The sequence below is a fragment of the Ambystoma mexicanum genome, chromosome 12, assembly GCF_040938575.1.
Source record: "Ambystoma mexicanum isolate Mex_15411 chromosome 12, UKY_AmexF1_1, whole genome shotgun sequence".
NCBI lineage: Eukaryota > Metazoa > Chordata > Amphibia > Caudata > Ambystomatidae > Ambystoma > Ambystoma mexicanum.
In genome coordinates, this window is record NC_090936.1 from 286,194,752 (window position 1) to 286,216,608 (window position 21,857).

The following is a 21,857-nucleotide window of genomic DNA, read 5'->3' on the forward strand; positions in this document are numbered from 1 at the left end:
CTCGGTGTCTTGCTTTCAAGGGGAGCATGTTGCCCCTGAGCCAGCCTCCCGAGACATTGCATCCCGAGACAAATAGACATTGATGTAAGAATTGTCAAAACCAGGTTATAGTACCTTAAATAAGAATGCATTCATTATCATTAGGCCAAAAGCCCTGTAAACATCATTACTGCCTCTTGCCATACATAAGCGCCGCCCCTGTAATAATCAATGAAGTAGCTCCACAGAAGGTGCTCCAGAACTGATCTTCCTGTATATTCACAGGACAACTAACCAAAGTGTGGTAAGCCTTCAGATAGTGCTCATTTAATCAGTGCATTGAGTTAGTATTTGGCGGTTAGTCTTCAACATGCTGTCAGGTGTATTGACCCATGTTCGAGTTATTATGCTGCAACATTTGGTGCTGTGGGCTTAGAAAATCCAAGATGGCTGAAAAGCCCACATTTGCGCCAGAATCCAGTCAAACCGTGCAGTTTTGCGCACACCAAAATGGTCGCCTGACCTGCCACCCACCAGTGCGAGCGTGATGGGCCAGAAGCACCATGAGTGAAACGTGGTGCCAAAGGAAAAACAGCAGTGCCTGTTAGCTCAAAAAGCGCTTTGAAATCACCTTTGTTTCTCTGAATGCAAGCTCAAAATGCCTATTTCAAACATTGCAAGATAGTTAATACAGGAGACCATTGCCAGACCCTATCCTTTCGCTGCACACAGAGAAAAACCAGTGCAAAGGAATATGGTGCTGTTCAAAATCCGTTTTAATTGATGTCAAAATTGCTAAAATCATGGGCACGAAACCACCAAAGAAAAAAATCCAACTTCTGGTTGGGTGTTCTACATTACTCTACTGCAGAATCCACATCAATACAATGTTAGCAAGGATCATATGCTATCAAGTAAAATCCCCTTTTTGAAATGTATTAATTCAAGACAGCTGCCAAAAATGGGTGCAGTAGCGGTGTTTGCGACTAACCTGCGCTGGTGAGCTAAATTCTGACAGGAGACTTGTATTTCAGAAGCTAAACAGCATCCTAAATTAGCTGAGACTTCAAAAGGCTTGCTGGTCAATGAGAATTCTTAACACCTACTCTTCCCAGGCCCTACACCAACAGCACAGGATATCACAGGGTCCTGTTGATTAAAAGGGGAGGAGAGTTTCCCTGCAGCCTGGAGGAAAGAGACACGGATGCCTTCAGCTGAATAGAATATGCTGATTTTGGGTGTGAACTGTCAACATTGCTCTGGGGAAGGCAAGGCACATGATCTCTGAGTCAAGCCAAGTTCCCGGTGGCGGGGGCAAACAAATGGGTGTACTGAATTGAAGGCAAATGTATGTTTTATGAAATTGCTTATTAAATATTGTATCAAGCGGACAAAAATGTACAATTTGGAGATTCTTAATATGAAAAATGTACCCACAATTGGAGACTAAGCTCAACTCTGTGTGATGTTCTGAGACCGAACCCCGCGATTTATTCATATTGTAGACACTGGGTTTATGCTACAAACATGATAACTTATAGTAATATGCTCAGCAGGTCTGTGTAAAATTTGATGCAGAACCTCCCATGGCAAAACCCACTAAAAGCGCAAAATGTTGTCGTTTCTGAACCCAAGCTCTTAGAAAGATCAGGGTTGGACAGAGAACTGTCTTAATTCATCTGTGAGCTGTACATGTATTATGAACCACGTGTGTATCTAGGAAACCTGTTTGTTATGAAAAATTATTTTTCTAAGTGAAACCAAAGGGGCGTTTCTTCAATAGATTGTAAAATGGTAGCATCACTCTGACTCACAGCTCAGTTCTCCAGTCAGGCGACAGAGAATCCTCTAACCTATCAGGATCCTCAGAGGGGCGGGCATAGAAAGTCAGCCTTCCAACCCATTTTCAAAAGACATAAAAAGAGCCACTGTGACCCAGAGAGGGAAATGTACTTTCCACTTCAAACTGATTTCTTGCGAAGCACTTTGACGGACGACTTCAAATCCAGGCAATATCCAGAGACCAGAACTTAGAATCCAGACTCTAGAACTGAAAGCCGAGGGGCCTGAACCACAAGCTGGATCCTTTTCTGTAGGCCTAAAAATCTTTTGCAACCTGATTCTCAACAGCCGGGCGAGCTGTTTTGCTTCTGGCTAGAACTCCGTGCCAGAACCAGACCCAGAAAGCAGAGCTGTATCCATAACCCGTCAGACCCAGACCAGACCGCTGTGCAGCACCGATCGCAGACCAGACCGCTGTGCAGGGCCGATAGCAGACCAGACCAGACCACTGTGCAGTGCCAAGAACTTTTGCCAGAAGCAGAGATCCAGACCAGCAGAGCAGAGCTGACCCAGATAGCTGTGACTTCAGAACCACCTGCCAGAAGTCCAGTCTAAACCTGTTGACCAGAACTTGACGGCATAGTTCAAATTTATAGTGTGAGTATCCTGACAGAACTGTGCAGAACCAATCTCTTAGTTTAAAATAATCTAATTCAAATAATTTCCACCTATCCAGAACTGCATAAGAAATTGTGTGTCCATTCTGTGATTTCAAAGCTGTAAAAGTGTCATTTATCATTCTGAATCGTTACTTATTTCTGAGAATCTACCTCCACAAAAACGTCTGTATCTCTTGAACCGTATATCCTAAAAGCGACATTTCAACTCCTTATAGTTTTTCCGTAATCGCGATCGACGTACTCGGAAAAAGTGCCGCGAATTGCAATTTGACTCCATTTCACCACTTGTAAAAATAGCTGCTTCTTGCTTGCAACTGCTGAATTTCGTTTCAACCTGATAATCCCTCATGAATCATTGCTAGTGTTGACCTGAACTAATTCAAAGTAGCTGCCACCTACCCTGAATCTCCTATAGGAAATTAAAATAATTTTTAGCATATTTTTCACTTCATTGCAAATCACCTTTAAAAGTATTTTTGACTGTTTAAAAGCATACCGGTTGCTCTAAGCTTGCTAGGGGGGAACTGAACTGCTTTTGATTGTATTCCTGAAAGCCTGTGTGCCCTCATTTCCATCTCTTCATATTGCATAGGGGGGAGAGTGAGCTGTCATAAAGAAAAAAGTGATCATCTTATCTCTTGTTGAAACCATATCAGTTTATTTCCGTGCTGCATTCTTTCCATCATTACTTTTACTTGAAACCATAAAAGTATTCTCTGCTACCTTATCCTTTCTATACCAACTCCTAAGTAATTAAAGAATTGTGCTACTGTGACATTATCCATTGTTGATCAACATTATATTCATAAGTGAGCTATCAAATATTAATGTATTTTTTCAAGAAACCTTTTAATTTGCAAAACAAACCTACTTCTTGGCTCAGTGAGGTCAGGGGGATTCAAGGAGAGGGGCATTATATAAGGGTTCATCATCCAGATTTATGAACTTGTAATAAAAATATATAAATAAGGGCTTCCATTGGGCATCCCAGACTAGGCATTGACGTAGTTGGAGTGCTGAATTGAAGTCACTTACAACGCCATGGCACAACCTACAGAGTCTAGATTCATAAGTAATGCCAAACCAGATACCAATGTATTAATAAGTGGCCAGGAAGTTTACGCTGAGGTAGGAGATTAACGTCCTCCTTTTCCCATCACAGATTTTAAGTTGATAGGAACAGGGAACACCAACATTAAAGCTTTGCTGACTATATTCTCAATATCTCCATTTATTGCTTAGCTTATGAATATTATCTGACTGATCCAATGCCAAGGTCTTCTTTTTCAGTTAATTTCAGAAATCCGTCATCTCCAGTATCTTGTCCATTGGAAAGTCGATATTACAAAAATGCCAAAGGGCAGTCTCCGACGTTGCCGATAAAAAAAGATCATGGTGTTCTGTACCAAATTTAGATGTAATAAGTTCCAATAAATCATAGGTATAGCTTACACTGTTTTATGAACCAGGTGGAGCGAATCAAATAAAGGCTTGTTCGCACCTAAGTGCCTCCACCGGGGTTGCACCTGGTACACCCAAAACAGATCTTAGCATTTTCCCTTCAAGTTTGTCCAAACAGCACGCACATACTGTTCTGAGCCCATAGGTCAGCCCTGGGATGATGCTAGTGCAGTAGATTTGTATAAGGCCTTCCGAATTGTTTCCGCCTGATCTAGCAACAAAACACTTTATTACCAACCACTTCTTGCAAATACGGGATGAGATGTACTCACCATAGTAGGAATACGTTGATGAAACCCAGAAAAGGAAGCCCAAATATATATAACGATTAACCCTTCAGTTGTGGAATTATTTAATTTCCAAATAAATAGCAAATTATACTTGGACTTACTACCAATCACCATGACTTGGTTTTATACATATTAATACCCAAATTGTTGAATGCTGCATAAGAAAATAAAGTGTTGATAGAACGCTTCAATCCGACTTGCATATAATCAATAAGGACAGTGTCATCAGCATAAATTAGACATGTCGCTGGCTCTTTACCAATCCGAGGAGGAAAATGATGTACCCCAGCCAGGGCCTTGTCTAGGTCTGATACATAAAGGTTGAACAACATGGGGTGCAAGAACACACCCCTGCTTCAGGCCAGTATTGGTGCTGACTGATGTCATCCCCTTTTGAGCCAGCCGAATCGGCACCATAGTATCACTGTGCAGAGGTTTAATGTAGTGTAAGAGTGAGGGATCGAGGCCCCACAGGACCAATTTTTTCCATAGATTCTGGTGTGAAACCATATCAAATGCTGTAGAAAAATCTATGAAACACAAATAAAGCTTTTCTTTATGGAAAGTTGCTTCAGATGATAGGTAATAAAGCGCACAGTTACTATGTATGGTACTGTGTGCCCTGCGGAATCCAGTTTGGAACTTTTTCAAATGACCCGTTTCGTCAGCCCATTTGTTTAATTTCTTCAACAGCAAACAGGCAAAAATCTTGGCACTGGTGGCAAGCATATCAAGAAGCCTATAGTTGGATGGATCAAGTGCTCTGCCTTTCTTGTATATCGGTACCAATATAGACTACCTCCAACTATCCAGGATCCTGCCAGTCGACAAAATCCTCCTGCACCAGAATGCCAAAGTCCCTGCCCTTTAAACATCTCATTGGGGATAGTATCTGGGCCGGGGGCTCTAGAAGATTTTGATCTCATGATCACCTCCAAAATATCATCAGCCTTAAAACCAGTGAGAATACTTAAATTGTCTGGGAGGATAGTTACCGTGGGGTAGACTATATTCGGGTTGTGAAAAAGTGGCTCAATATGGGTAGTCCAAGTAGCCTCTGATATGCGATACAATTCCTGCACTGACAATTCCGCCAGGTAACACCTACAATGTGACCAAAAAGTTGTATTATCATTAGTATTTAATAGTCAGAATATATATCTGCAATTAGCACTATGTCTCCTGTAGCAAGAATACATTGTAAGTCATTAAGGTAGCAAGGCCCAATGGATTTCGCAGGAAGGAATTGAATCCTCGCGAATTCCAGGAGGTCCAACTAAATTGCACAGACTTCTTGGAAATTCATGTTACAATGCATTTAAAGGAGTCCAGGACCAATTGGCTCATCAGCCTACAGTTATCACCAGAAGCAGTCGATTTAGAGACCGTAGCAGGAAGACTTGAACAATCGGAGATAAGTACATCTGAATATTTGAAGACTGAGGTTGATGGGTTATTAGAGCTGGGAACCGACTCCTGGTCAGGCACCCTAAGGACATGCTTTTGACAAACGGTTAGCTTGTAGCCCAGATTATTTAGCTCCAAATGATCTGAACTCAGCAGTGCAGTGATAGCAGGTGAAACAAACTCCATCACAACCCGGTTGGTAGGGCTATGGATCAGTACAATGCGTGTGATATCCTCCTTATTGCTGTTTCTAAGGGAAGGTATACCTTGGAATAACCTCATTAAGAAGCTTCTGTTCAAGAACAGACTGGATGCCAAAGGATTGAGCGCTTCCAGTTTTGCCTCTTTCCCAAATGGTAGCTCACTTTCTGCAAGTTGGCCAGCCGGTAAATCAACCATCTCTGCTGACCAGACAGCTGATATGTTGCGTCCAAGGGGAAATGACTGGTGGCTGGATTGCTGGAATTTGGTTTTTATCATGATATGCCATCTGATAGGGAGCTGAGCGCCCAAGGGTTGGTTAAAAAGAGGACGGAAGGTGGGGAGACCCAATTGCTTGATGCACAGTGAGCTCCAATTGGTCCCATGTTGGTTTATTTATCAGATCAGGCTTCAACCATTTTACCAACGGCCTACAAAAGTCAACTTGACAAGTCATGCCATTGCCCAGAGTGTTAGTAATGTTGGTTGTAGATTTTTCAGCTGGGTGATGGGGTGCAAACCAAAAGTCATGTGGCAAGGTACTGCAAGTTTTAGTCATAAGATCTAGTTGGTCAGGTATGGTGGACGAGGAGAGCTCACTGGTTTGGTTAGTCAGAGGCCCAAGTGAGGCCAGTTTCCTCGATGCTTATGGCAGATGATAGCCTCCACATTTTCTTTTCCGAATGCATTTTTTTAAATGTGGGAAGTTGCGGAACAGACATTGCTGCACCTCATGGCTCATTCCACGTTTTCATCCAACATTGAGGTGTGACCATGAATTACAGTGGGCCTCATTACGAGTTTGGTGGCAGCAATGGAGCTATTAGCTCCATGGCTGCTGCCAAACCGGGCTCCTTTACCGGGTTCCCAGAATGGGGAATTACCGGGCCATTCCGAGTTCGGAGGGCCCGGTAATTCCTCCCTCTGGGAACCCGGGCCCAGACCTTCCCCATTCCCATCTGAGCCCCCATAGGGCTCAATGGGAATGGGAGAGGGAGCTAACAACGGGCCAATTATGACCGGCCCGTTGTAAGATCCCTCTTCCCCTCGCGGGACCCGATAACGACGCCTGGTTTAACCAGGCGTCCTTACCGGGTCCCGCGAGGGGACCTCGTAATTTTGCAGGACGGGTTTAACGGGTCCGCCTCCATTAGCGGACCCCATTAACCTGCTCCGCGAAACTTATAATGAGGCCCAGTGTCTTTAGCTATGGCAGCATTTGATCCTTGTGAAGTTAGATCAATAATAGGACAGAGGATTTCCAAAGCCTGTCCATCACTCAAGGGTATGGAAAGAGTGAGGCAGGAAGCTAATGTTCCTGAGTCCTGTATGTTGAGGAGACGGATACAATTTCAGCATTGTGTAAGTCAGAAAAATGGGTTACAAGTCTCGCTGTACAAACCCAAAATAACATCCACAACTCCATATTCGTGCAATGAATGAAAAGAGACTCAATCTATGCAGCAGCAGCATTCAGTGTGGGCTGTACTTGATCACCTGGTTTCGCCCGAACACTGGAGGGACACAATGATTCTGCCAGGGCTGCCCCATCAGTGTCGCTATCACTTTCATATGAGCTAGATGAGCTAGAGGGTGAAATCAGTCGCTCAAGGTCGGGAGTCCCCGAGAGTTGTGTGCCAATGATGTTATAGATGGTATAAAAGTTCAGTGTTCCATTAGCTGTCTTCAATGAATACCTCTGCAAACCTAAACACAAGTTAAGCAGGGAGTTGTTATTGTCAATAGGCGAGGACAGCACTGTTGATTGCTCATTTGTCACTACTACAGAAGTATAAGGCGAGACCGAAGAGTTAGCGGCCTCCAGTTACCGTAGCCAGGGGCGACGAGGTCACCTCATAATAAACTGTGATCTTATTGTGTGCCGTTGGGTTATCATCCGGTTTTTCTTTTTTGGGGCAAGTTGCCCTAGTGGGCAGGGTATCACTCGGAGGTGGACTTCTAATTCTCTTGCCAGCAAATATGCTTGCACTACACAAGCCAGATTTGTATCCCCTATTAGACCTTCATTATTGCCAAGAAGCGGACAAAGCGCTCATTGGGTGAATGATTTTATAATGTAATAAATGCAACACCACTCACCGATACTGAATCTGCGGCGGCCTCCACAAAGGTACTGCCATGCACCGTGAGGATTGGCATGTTTGCAAATATCTGCGGGACACTTCCAGTTACTTGCACCTATACTTGCACCTACAGATTTTGAGAACTAAAAAACACCTCCTCCACTGGGTATCACTTGTATCCAGGGACGTCATTTCACCAAAATGTCAGGGGTAGCGGAAGTGACATCACACGACCCTTGACCCCCTGATGACATCACAGGAAGTGATGTCATTTGACCCCGCCCCAAAGTGATATCACGGGTAGCGATGGAACACAACATTTCACAGGTTGACAAAACAGGAAGTGGCATCACATAGCATTGTACACTACAAAAAATATAGTTATGATATTACTTTGTGATGTACATTTCATACAAGAATGGATCACCATATGTATCATTAAGATCAGAGTGTATAGGCCCATATTACCAAATTACTGTGTATGCCTCCACAAAAATCTCTTGCACCTCTGCCAGCTGCCCAGAACTACATGATGTTCAACCACATGGCTCCATGTATAGGCAACAGTTTGAACTTTTGGCCCGAACTTTTCATAAGTTGGACCTTGGGCCAAACATTTCACGATAATAGAAGGATCAATTCAGTCTTTCATTTTTGAGAGACCAAACATGTAAATGAAATTAACACCTATTGTTTACTAGCCTATAAAATGTAAAAAATCTATGGTTGTAAGTTTTACTATTTTATGAAAAATCAGTATTTGGTGGCGGACACACCCTACCCCCACTGACAGAGCTAATGTATACATAAAATAAGAATGTGATTTGGAGATGTATAACTAAATAGATGTGTCAAACAACAATACACAGAAATGGTAACGTACAGAAGATCGACTATACTTGTCTCACCGGTTTGGGTCTATTTGTCCTAAAACATTTGACCTAATCACATTTGATCACATTTATTTGACCTTTTGTTCCATCTAAAATGTGGGGGGAGACCCCTGCAACACCCTCACACTTCCCCTCAACTTAATCTATACCCTTACCCATCCCCATATATATATTTATTTAAATGTGACTGAAAAAAGTTTCAAAAATGTCGATCGCCTGTTTTAGGTCGAATGTTTGTAGGTTAATTATGCTAATACCGTCTCACCTGACCGATCCTCATCCTCAAGAACACTAGGAGCAGATCGCCATATCCGTGGGTGGGAGATACCCACACCAAGCCCAAAAATGAAGAGCAAACATTTCAAACCTTGAAGGGCGCAAATGGTGGAAGACATATGTTCCTCATGCCACACCACTAATGTACAAGACTGTCATTTCAAATTCTAAAAGGTTTGTACCAGTGTTCAGAGTTGTGCTATTGTTTTACTCATAGCAAATAGTGGGCATTGCAATCATTCAAAACAACTTTTACTTTTCTGAGCATATATTACCTCTGTTTGATAAATGGACTTCCAAAAGTGATATTCTCCTCCACTGTGGCATTCAGCAGCCAAGGCTTCTGAGCTGCATATGCAACTGAGTTTCGGTTTTTACTAGCGAGGAAAAAAGAAAACATGTCAACGTGCGTTCGCTCCTACAAACCAGAGTAATAAGTACATGTTTCCAAGCCATAACAGATCATTATGGTAGATGTAATTGTGTCATCGAGAGTGATAATCAAATGCAAAAGGGTGGTATGGTGAACATTATTTGTGATTGATAGGGATCTCTATGCATTGACTATACACTCCAGAAAGACATCTTTCAACTTTGTATCTCATTAAACCTTTTTATTTCAACTGCGGATGATCTTATAACGAACGCATTCTTATAGTTGTAAAAGTAAACCTTAGTGTTGCAAACACTAGAAAGGAGAAAAAACATGCCATACACTTAAAATGCTTGTTCAATTAATGTGAAATGCTCCAATCAAATTATTCAAAATGACCAGAATGACACATATTCAGCATTGTTAACAAGTAAGATGTCATTAGAGTGATGACAAAAAGGGAAAAGGAGAATGTACGTACATGTACGAGGGTTACATTTCGGGGTAAGACGAGTTGTAGGTGATAAGTGGAAACAGGTAAGTAAAGGTAAGCAGTGTGTGCTGGGCAGAGATGGTTAGCATTAGTGACAGAGGACAAGGTGAAGGCAGAGGGTTGACAAAGAGGTCAAGCAAGGGTGAAAAAATACAAAGGGCAGGAAAGCAAAGCCAGAGGTGCCACTAAAGAAATGATACAGTTACAAAAATGAATGGAAAAGGCTTAGGGAAAAAAGAAAACATGAGATGAAAAGGAAAAAGGAGGAAGAATTGGGATGAAAGTAAGAAAGAATTGCAAGACAAAGGGTACATTTCATCACAGAAGTCAAATTAAACGAAAATCTCAAAATGATGTAAACATGGATCATAAACAATTGTCTATAAGAATTAGTAAAATAAATAGTTTCTGAGAGCATGCGCATTTACAGATCATCAAAAAGCAGGATATTAACATACTAACTGAATACTAAGATTGGACCTTCAAGATGCATGTTACACTTTAATAACATATTAAAACATAGGAGATAGAATTCTAAATGTTGACATATGCTATTTGTCTCTTGACATCTGCATAGACATGTGTACTTATTAGAGGATGTAGAATGGCCAATTAAAGTGGCACAGTGGCCACAGAATGTGGCATTCTAGTATCCCCACCCCAATTACGAATTTACTTGCAAAATATTATTTTCAATGTGTTTGTGCTCATGGAATGCTTAGACACTTCCCCCATTTGCAACACTTTTTACAACCATAATATGATTGACCTATAAGCTAGAATGTGCATGCAGAAGTCCTTACAGCTACATCTTCCAGGGAAAGCAATGCATTTCCCACAACAATAGTATGGTGCAATCGAATATTGTGAAAGCTCTGTTGTCAGATTACTATCGAGGGAGTTTGAAGTTTGGACCGCACTGGAGTTCCCCTATGTTTGTCTGCTCTCATTCTGTATAGATATCTAAGCTTTGAGGATGCCTATGGCTGCTGGAGTTGGTTGGGTACTTTCTGCTGTGTTCACATACTTCTATGACTAATTTAAAAAAAAACGGTTTTCAATTTGGTTATGCTTGAGTTTGTGACTATAGCTACTACTGTACAACATAATTTGCAATGCTGCAAGGTGGATACATGCCATGTGTGACACCTTGAGCCAATCATTGTACTTCATGTGCATTCTGGTAAAGGTAGGACCTTCAATATAATATTGAAATGCAACTAATAACTCCATAAAACTTAGCCTGTGTAGAAAAGGAACAGTCACAGCATACAGTAATGTGGCATACAATACTGACAATCAAATAATTTGCAGCATAGACAATGTGCCTCATTATAAGTTTGCCGGTCTGGAAACAAGGGTGCTGGTAAACTCAACGGCAACCTTGTTTCTGGACCCGCAAACTATGAGTCTGCCTGCAGTAGCAATGTGCCTGACAGGTATGACCCTGCCAGGCGCAGCGGGCACAGTAGACAGAGCAGTCACAGAAGCACCGGCACTGTTAGCAACGGTGCCGGTCCTTCTGTGTCTCCACTCCCATAGAGTCTATGGGACTCTACGGGAATGAGGACTTACATTATAATGGTGCCTTACTACCTGGGCCGCCAGACTTGGAATCTCCCGGTGGCACCTGGAAGTCAGGCACCAGTAAAACTTTACGAGTCTGGCAGCAACCCGCCGGTAGCATCGGCAGGGTTAACGCCAGACTCGTGATGAGGCCCAGTGTGTATGATCAAGCTCAATCATGGCACATGAAGGCATGGTTGGAGAAGGTGAATCCTGTGATAATTCTATGTTTGCATTTATTTAGAAACAAAGGAGGGTAGTGCAAATGTAAGTCCAAGATCTTCTTGGAACCCATAAGCAACCGTCCCGGCGGGGTTGTAGCTATGATTTTCCTGGAGTGGATCCCTGCTTCTCTCATTCCAATGCAGGACTACTCCTCCTTTGAATGCCTGTTCTGCAGCCTCTCTGTCTCTCCAGGTCTCTATCTCACTGTGGCCTCCATCTACACGCCATCTGGCCAGTCGCCCTCTTCCTCTCTAAGTGGGCTGACCTCTCCTCCTTCCTCCTTGCCTCTACCTCTCAACTTCTCTTCGGAGACATAAACATCCACATGGATGCTTCTCGCACCTCTTTGGGGCTCTTTCGCAACCTCTGTGACTCTCTCTCTCTATTGTTCCTTCTGGCAAGACTCACTCTGCAGGGCACACCCTGAATGTTTTGATCTCTTCAGACCTCCCCCTCTCTAACTCTGTCGCCACTCCTCTCTCTTGGAGTGAGCACTTTCTTCTTTACTCCCAACTCTCTCTCTCCACCCCTAAAGGTCAAGTCGACCCCATAACTGCCACCCACCTTCTCGGTCATCTGGCCCAAGAAACGTGTGTTTGTTGAGGCTTTCATCACTACTTTCTCTCCTCCTCCTACACCATCAGCTGACTCACACTCAGACACAGCCCTCTGTAACCTTTATCTCTGTATATCTAACACTCTTGACATCCTTGCCCCTGTCTTGAGGATCCATGTGAAACCCACTTTCAAGTGAAACTCTTGGTACGGTTATGACCTCACCACCCTTAAACGCAAATGTAGGGAAGCTGAGAGGAAGTGGAGGGCATCAGGCGCACCCCTTGACAAACTGGCCTGCCACCTGCTCCTAAGGCAGTAGAGACTCTCTGTCCTCCCTAAGAAGATAGCCTAAATCCAAGCTTGCTTCTCTGCGGCATCTAACAGCTTGGCACAACTTTTAAAAATCTGCAAGGAGCTGGCCAATCCCGTTGCAGTCTCTACTTTTCCTGTTCTCTCCAAGACCCTCTGCATGGCCCTAGCTTCTAATTTCACCACTAAAACTCTGGACATCCTGGTGACTCTCTCTTTCTCAACCTTTTCTTCCTCGTCCTCTACTATCCCTGTGCCCTCTTTGGCCATTTCTCCTCCTCCTTTCTGCTGATCACTGCATACAATGTTTCTAGACAAGGCTGATCTATGAAAGTCTTGTCAAAGCAGGTTCTCTCCTGCTCATTCAGAACCATCAAGGACTACATTGACACCCTTGCTCCAGCCTTGACTGATTTCTGCAATCCCTCTTTTGTCACTGGAACCTTCCCCTCCCCTACTTAAGCACTCCCTTCTGCACCCCCTTCTCAAGATGCCCTCTGCCGATCCTTCCTCTTCGGCTAACTATCGCCCAAGCTCCATCACTCCTTTCCTGGGCAAAGTCATGGAAAAGCTGGCCAACTCCCATCTTAATATGCATTCTGAATCTGTTTGTTGTCTCCATGACCACCAGTTTGGCTTCAGAACTGCCAGAAGCACGGAAACTGCTCTCCTGAACACCTGTGAAAACATGCTCTCTAATCTTGACTCTAACCTTCCTTCTGTCCTCATTCTGCTCGATCTATCCTCTGCTTTCGACACGGTCAACCATGCCATCCTGCTCAATCGCATCCACGACAACCAGGTTATCAATAGTCAGGCCCTGGCCTGGTTGACCTCCTTTCTCACTGACCAACCCTCCCAGGCCCAACTTGGGTCTTTCCTCTCTTCTATCTCTCTCTCTACTTGTGGGGTACTCCAGGGTTATAACCTTTCTCCCTGGCTTTTCAACCACTACAGGGCACCTCTTGCCACTGCATCACTACATTCTGCTCTAACTTCACCCAGTTCTCCTTTAGGCTCCCCCCAGCGACCTCTTCTCCTTTTCTCATACCAGACTGTCTGGCCGCAATTCAGGAAATGCATGCCGCCAATGATCTCTTCTTTAATCCAGTAAGACTGAGAGAGTCCTCATTGGGACACATGCTCCCTCCTTTACTTTCTCTCTCTGGCCACACACCGCGGGCACCCTTCCTGTACTTTCATGTGAGGCTAAGAATCTTGGTGTCTTCTTCGACTCCACCCTCTCCTTCTCTACTCACATCTCTACATCACTACGAAGTCTCACTATCAACTTTATCTCCTCAGAGGTATTCTGCCTTTTCTAACTGTCCCCAGAAGCTCATTGTTTCCAGATCCTTGGTCTTCTCAAGACTGGACTATTGCAACAGCCTCTTCCTTAATCTGCCTGCCTCTACTCTTCGACCTCTACAACTTATCCAGCACAGGACTGAAAAACTTGTCCGTGGCCTCAAGCCCAGGGATCGTATCTGTCCAGCTCTGAAATCTCTCTACTGGCTCCCTGTGGCTGCAAGGATCAAGTTCAAGACCCTTTGCATCGTCCACAAGGCTTTCTGGGGCCTGGGACTGCGCCACCTCCACATTTCTCTTCCTAAACAGCTTCCTTCTCGAGCCGTCTGCTCATCCACCTCCAACTCTCTGAGCGAGAGTGGGGGTAGATCTCTTTCCTCGGCTGGGGCCTCCCTCTGGAACACCCTCTCTGCCTCTCTCAAACTTGAGCAGAACCACCTCTGGTTCCGGAAGCAACTCAAGACCTTAATTTCACTTCCGCTTTCTCTCTTCCTCTCCCTTACTGATGTTCCCTGACTGCTCCAGACACTGGTCACCTGGCCACCCACTGAAACTCAGACCAAGGCTCCTGCCTGTCCAGTTGCCCTTGCACTGCCACTGGGCTCCCTCAGCACTTAAGGGTCTGTATCTGCAACCCTACCGTCTCTGTAATCTCTGCACTTATGAGCCACCCTCTGGCAGCACCTATTGAGTTACCTGCACCCGCCGTCCCCCTTGGCACTCTCCCACTCCGCCCCACTGCGCTATGTGAATGTCACAAGGCCTAGTAAGATTGTTGTTTTGTCCTCCTTCTGTCCCCCCATTGTCTTGTCGTGCCTAGAAGCACTTGTATACAGGTGCATTATAAATTACTTATATTATATAAGCTGTATACAAGGCAAAATACAAGTGCAATTTGTGGAGGATTAGAAGGACGCAGACTCTCTGAGTGCATCTTTACAGTATTTTTACTTAGCAATAATTTGAAGACCTAACTATATCCATCGCTATGGGGTATTCCCTGCCTATATAATTAACTAAGGTACTCTTCAGTCATCTTGCAATTTCCAATGAAAATCTGTACACTATCTAAAAATGTAAACAAAATAAGATCAGGAGAATCACTCCCTTTTCTTGATGGGTGCTCTGGGCACTGGTTTCCTTATTCTTTACACGTTGTGGCATGATGGATTTAGGAGGCTGAATAGGTGACCTCATTGTGGCCATAGACATTTATTAAATGAAGTAAGAAACATATCTTTCCCTATTTCTAGAGGGAGGGCTTTCTCTACCTTAACCTAGAATAGCTCAGGTAATGTAAGTCTAAAGAAACTTAATACTGTCCTCAGTCCAAACCAACTACTCTATCCCTGCCACTAAGAAAGTAAACCGAAAAGCATTAAATAAAGTTCTTCTTTAACAATCATGCGAATGACTCCCTTCTCCTGGGGAAGTACTTCAGTCTCAAGCTGACTCAACAGTAGACTCTTGTATTAGTGTCTGATTTGCCAACTAAACCTAGACCGGGAGAATGACTCCCTTCTTCTGGCCTGTCTGGAAAGGTTCCATAAACTGGTCTTTGACGATTCTTCTCACACGTTTTAAAAGCCTCTTTAGTTCCTCCCATAGACTTTCCAATAATAGTGTCAATGCTTTATTCACTCTCCTCCTATGTATACATACTTTGCTGGGCAAATTACTTTCAGACATATCTTTATCCTTCATGTGTCTCTTATAGGTATTAAAAATTTTAATAGGGGAGTGCTGCCGGTTCTTCACAAAGTCTCAGATTGCACCCAACTTCATACGCGTTAGACTCGTATTCCGGTTTTCCTCTTCCTTTGTTGATTGCACTCAAAGGAGTCACTGCTGCAGCTGTTTCGGCGTGTTATTTAGACCGGCTGGTCCACCTCAACAAGGTCATACGACAACTATACCCTTCAAAATTCTGCAGTGAGTCAGATCGCCTCTGGCTTGCGAAGCTCCTTGCCGTTTCTCCTTCGAGACCAAATGTCTCTCGCCAGTTTGGGCAGCGCAGGTTTAAACTTCCTGCATCCTCCACGGTGCAGACCAGCTTCCTCCACTGCTTGAGCTGCTCCCTTTTTTTTCTAGTCTGTCTTTGATGTTTGCTTTATACAGCTGGGCCCGCCCCAGCATAGCATCATCTTTGGCCGCCTATGTCTCGGAGGTAATCTCCATGCCTTCCCATGACCACCTTGTCACCGTTCTGAGCTGATTCCTCCCGTTATTCATTTGTATGTTTCTTCTTCACCTTCATGTTATTAGGCTTTGCAGATGAGATAGTGGAAACTTCACAATAGCAAAGTATTATTTTCTAATGGTGAAAGGGAAAGAGTCAACAATGGCAAAGTTTCCGGGGTGAAGGGTTCAGAGAGTTATTTCACAGGATGGGAGCCCTATGCCCATGAGGGGGGTCTCTCCCCATGAGGTCCTACCACTTTTTACCACCCCTAGGGGGATTATTGGGCAGCTATGTCACCTCCCTAGCCTCACTGGGAAGGGCCCTCCCTTGGCAGAAGTGACGTGATCTGGTGAATCATCACAACTTCTGGTTAATTTGTAATCTTCAAATAGTCTTCCCTGACTCTTTTTATTAGGTCACTTAATTCTTGCCAGAGGCAAGAGCTTTCCCTCTTCTCATGAGAAATCAATTTCCTTGATTGTGAGTGAATTCTAAGCTCTGTGTGATTGTCTTTGGTTTATATAATTCACATTTCTCTCATTTGTTCTCTTTTTTGTATGTCATTTATCAAAAAGTCTTCTCAGGATTTTAGTTCCTTAATTTTTGTCTCTGTGAGGAACCACTGTTTTACTACTGACTCAGGAGTAGCTTTCCCCTCTTTCCAGTCTAATGAGGTTTCTGTTCTATGTATGTCTCTCTCTCTCGCTGAGATTTATTATTCTCATTGTTTCATTTAGGCAGTTCGAGTTTATCAAGTCTGCTTCCCAGCCTTTCCCACATCTATTGAGATGATTTCGTCATGGTATTTCAATTGTATTGGCTTCCCTTTCAGGGTGGATTCTTTTCTCCTTATTTCACTGAGGTAGTTTAAGTTCACCAATTTGGTTCCATAGTCTTTCTCTCATCTTTTGGAATTACTTTTTAGGGGTATTTCAATTCTATTGGTTTCCCTCTCAGGGCTGATTATTATTATTCTCTTTCTGTCAGAAAGGCAATTCAACTCTGACCGGTTTGTTTCCAAACATTTCTCGTTTCTACTGTGATGAGTTTCTCTGGTCATGTAATGATTCCCTCTTGGTTTCCCGATACCCCCAGGGGTCTCCATTACATTCCTTATCATTTGGATTCTCTGTTCCCCGTTTGCCGTGTCCACCCCAGTATCTTTGCATGGCAGAACTCGTTCTCCCTCTCAGCTTCGTCATGCCTCATTGGAGAGCCGGGTCGCTGGTTGTGGCTTCTCTGTGCAAGTCTCATTGTCGTTATACAGGCTTTCTGCCCACCACTCTGAATTCATTGTCACACCACCATGACTATCCAACCCCTGTCGGTTATGCTCCTCGTCTCCTTCTGACTCCGAACTACCAGCACTTTCGTCATTGGCCTCCAGCAGTTTGGGATTCCATGGAATCTGTGTTCAGTTGCGGTTCCACCACCAGCTGACGTTATGTTAGCAGGAGACCTCCACTGCATTGGTGTGCTATCCTCTCGTCTCACTCTCTCCACGGGATTAACTAGTACTCATCTTTTAATCCACTTTTTTTAAAAAAGACTGCTCTGAGATCACTCAGAGCAGTCTTTCTAAGTTAAACTCTAACGCCACAACTGTACAGAAGTGCATGAAGAAGCTGACAGGCGCAGCAGGCTGGGCAGGGGAAGAAAGAAGCCACAGGCATGAAAGATAAGTGTTTGCTGTGTGCCTGTGTGTATGTTGATGGGGAATGTCTGTAGGTAAAGAAAGGAAAGGGTGGGGGAGAAGGTAAATCTAAGTATGTTTTTGTGGTTCAAGAGGGGGTTTATGCGTGGAAGACAGGGCGTGGGTTGACGAGTAAAGGTGTATGTTTTTGTTTGTATTTGTGTCTGTGCAGGGAGGGTCGGTTTGTGTATGAATGTTGTGGCGGGGAGAAGGTGGGGGAACAAAGTGGGCTTAGGGGGGGTAAAACCACCTTACCTAAAGGGTGAGGGCAGGTGGCAGATCGCTTTCGAGGTGCGTTCAGGGGGATAAAATCCCTAAAAAGACATGTTTTCTAATATTGAAGGCTGAACAAAATTGGCCAAAACAAATTAGATTATTTTGTGTGTGGCCTTCAATATTTGAAAGTAGCACATAGATCCCATATTTATATAACAATGCAATACAATCCTTTGCTGTAGAGGGATGGGTGCAACAGGGGTGTGGGCCAGCCTCCTCCTTTTTTTGTCTGTATATTAACAACATAATGGAGGAACTGCTGGCCACCAGTCTAGATTCCCCCAGGCTTGGTAACGACAAATTCCTAGCATTGTTTTATGTAGATGATGCTGTTTTGTTCTCAACCACTCCGATGAGGTTGAGGCCTAATTTGAGGGTTTTCATCAAGAAATGTAAAGAGCTTTCAATGACGCTGAACCTGGTGTTTGTATTTGAATGGAAATGTTGTAAAAAGATTACAAATGTGGGTCTTGGTAGATGAATGTGAATTAGAGCATGTACACCACTGCCATTACCTATGGATCAGGTTTTCAAATGACCTTACATGGATGGCCCACCTTGCAAAGGCCACCGCAACTCTGGAAAAGTATAGCTGTAGTATTCACAGTTGTAATAACAAGCATGGCAGGTCTGCTCTCTCCCTAGCGTTACAATTGTACAAAGCCCAGGGTTGGGCAGCTGCTTCGTATGGGGCCAAACTGTGGGGACATTGAAAAACTGTGGAACTAAATGTAGTTGACAACAATTCTTTAGGAGTATAGTCATGCAATCCAAGGGCGCCCCTATCGCCAGCCTGCGATAGGAATTAGATTTGAAGACCATTAGTGAAGTACTAGTAAATAAGCCACTAGAATACTGGATCAGAATGTGGAGTACGCCAAAACTAGTAAACTACAGAGACGGTAAGCTGACACAGTGCTCCTGGTTTTGGCTCGCTCTTATGGTTTAGGTCCATTCATAGGGGCTCTGAGAAACTGGACTTGATTAGCAAATGGGCTAATACAGAGGAGCTAATATCTAGCTCAGAGATGCTGGTTAAGACAAAGTCCCATAAGGAAAAAGAAGAGGGCGTGTGCTGATTTAAGGATGGGTGCACTATACACAATGTCCAACAATTAGATGTCTTTGAACTTTATTTGGATTGTGTGGCCCCTGCTTATGCCCAAGCCCTATTTGTTCAACTGTGCAATAATGCCCTTAAGGTGGCAGTTTTCACAGCAAGATGGTCCAATATAACAGATGCACAATGTGAAATGTGCAGGAACATGGAGGAATCTATAAAAAAATTGCTATTATGTCCACAGTATATTAGACTAAGGAAATACTATTTACTACCACTTTTTTTGCCTCAGGGGTATTAGATCGACTAAATCAGCAGTTACATTTTGTGAAATTACTGCAGATGTAAACTCAGTTTATTTTGTCTCAAAGTATCTCCATAGAGCTTGGCTTCAAAGAGCAAAATTGCAGTTGGAGGCTGTTTAGAAATTGTAAGTGATTTCAATCCGGCACTCACCTAAGTCAACGCCTAGCATGTAATGCACAACTGAAATCCTTATTTATTTGTGTCTAAAAGTTCTTTTATTCTGAACGATGTATCACTCATATCATGCCCCTCTCCTGGACCCCCTCCTCCCCCGGTCACACTGAAAAAGGAATCAGGCTGGTTTGCAAATTTAAAATATTTCTTTATGTAGTTACACTATGTTTTAATGGGTACACAATGATCACCAATGGGGTGATGTAACAATAAGCAATCTCTTTAATGCACAAGGAGCAATAGTGGGCAAAACAATTCAGCACAGAAATAATACTTTTGTATGTGTTCAGATCAAATAGCAGCGTGCTTACTATTTCCCCCTGAACACCCCTCAACTCCCCAATAAGCAATGTAAAGAGATAGGAGGAGAGAGCAGGTATTCAGGAATGGCAGAATTCAAACAAAATATCAATCCCAATTTCCCCCCATCAACAGAAGAGAAAAACAGAATTGATTGGCAAGCTGTCAAAATGGTGTTTAAAGTTATCTAGAGAATGGATTGGGTAAAACACTAAATATGGGCTAAATTGCTGAAAATGTTTACATTCTTATGGGAGACACTTTGGATAGTTGCATACAAACACTAGCAATGATTAGATACTAAGAAACAATGTGAAATCTTAAAATTAAGGTCGGAAGCAATAAAAAGCTATTTTGCACGTGGCAGAATTTCCCTAAACGAAAATTTGCGGCAAACTTTTACATGCACAATAATCACCATTACGGGAGATATGGATTTGGGATGCGGTTTTAGGTTCTATTGAAAGCTGAGGATGTTAGCTACAAGCAGAAGTTGACATTTTGTTTCTAGCACAAAAATCTAAGACGTTATGGACGTTTTAGTGGATGTTGTTTTTCTCAGGAAATGGAACACATGAATGCACTTTTAAAAGACAAATGGGATTTCTTACACTAGATTATGACTATAGAAAAAGAGAATGCCACACATGAATTTCTACCATTCCTGGCCAGGGAACCCTTCACGTGCTGGATACTCAATTTCTTTCTGGGATTCACTTTATTTACTCACAACTCTAATGACTTATGATTTTAGAAAACAAATGAGAGAAACTTAGCGCAAGAAAAGTTCTGACAATTCAAAAATACTCCTAACACTACCGGTTCTGAATACAAGAGAGGATGGGTTTAAGAGAGGGATTACTATGGACAGTATATATGCTAGTGACACCGTTCTATCGATAGATACAAACTAGATATGTTTTTAAACGGAACTGTCAGGATTCTGGTCCATGAAGATTTCTGGTCAGGGAAGGGAACCTGGTTCTGGGATAGACAGTTGGGCATACCGGACTGGACTGGGTCTGTTCACAGCATGGCACAGGACTGGATCAGGTCTGCAATGGCTCTTGTCACAGCTCTCTGGTCACAGCACGGCCCAGGATTGGGTTGAACCGCCCTTCTTGGTTCTGAAGATAATTATTTAGCATTCAAGCCGTAAAGCGCAGCCTGGCTGTATATGATTCTCCCCTTAGGTTTGTGGGATTCTGGTTCTGGAATTTTAAGGCATAGCTGAAAATGGTTCAGCTATACAATGGGCCTTTCTGTTTGCCAAGTTTCTGGAGTCCGGAGCAAGTAAGATGGATAATTCTGCTGCAGGGTGCTTCGCCAGCATCGGGATAGTGGGTGAATCTGTGTGTCCTTTTCCAGTCCTGAGCTGTCTCTATTTAAGCTTATGATAAAGGGGTGTGTGTGCTGGTTTATCCTAAGCTCGCCCCCTTGGCAGGCGATTGGCCAGAGTCTCCTCTCTACCTTGATAGGAGGAGAGAAACAGGGTGTCACCTTGATGGTGTGGGTTTATGAGGCTTAGAGTCTGCCCCTTGAACACAAAATCTACTTTTGGCACAATCCATATTTACACATTTGCAACCTCTATTACAATCCCCTATACAGATTACATATTTTGTGTAGCAACTACTCCTCAAAACCCAGTAGCTGTGAGATCTTGTGTCTGCTTTCCACAGACTTTTGCCCTTTTCATCAGGAACACAGTATCAAATTAATAAGCACATTTCTGCAATTGTGCGCGTATAACATGGGCATAAGTGTATAAAGTTTTATACTTCTGGCATAAATACATTTGGTATAAAACCACATTTTCCGCCATTGCCTTCTAGAACTGTCACACGGTTTTTCTGCCTCTTAAAATGTACAGTCAGAATTTAGATTCACAAATATGTGATTTTTGGTATTTTAAACAATTTTAAGTGGTAAGTTATATGTATTTAAACAAAATGTTCTTTCTGAATGTCCAGCCACAAAT

General features: G+C 43.3%; 1 protein-coding gene across 4 annotated transcripts in view; it reads right to left on the reverse strand.

The window, feature by feature from the left end:
• Window positions 1-21,857, reverse strand: part of ABCC9 (ATP binding cassette subfamily C member 9) — a 1,387,936-nt gene that overhangs the window by 662,075 nt on the left and 704,004 nt on the right. For all 4 annotated transcript variants that reach the window (XM_069628445.1, XM_069628446.1, XM_069628447.1 and 1 more), the window contains one exon: window positions 9,329-9,430. In XM_069628445.1, the coding sequence (XP_069484546.1) occupies window positions 9,329-9,430 (102 nt within the window). The remainder of the gene's footprint in view (window positions 1-9,328; window positions 9,431-21,857) is intronic.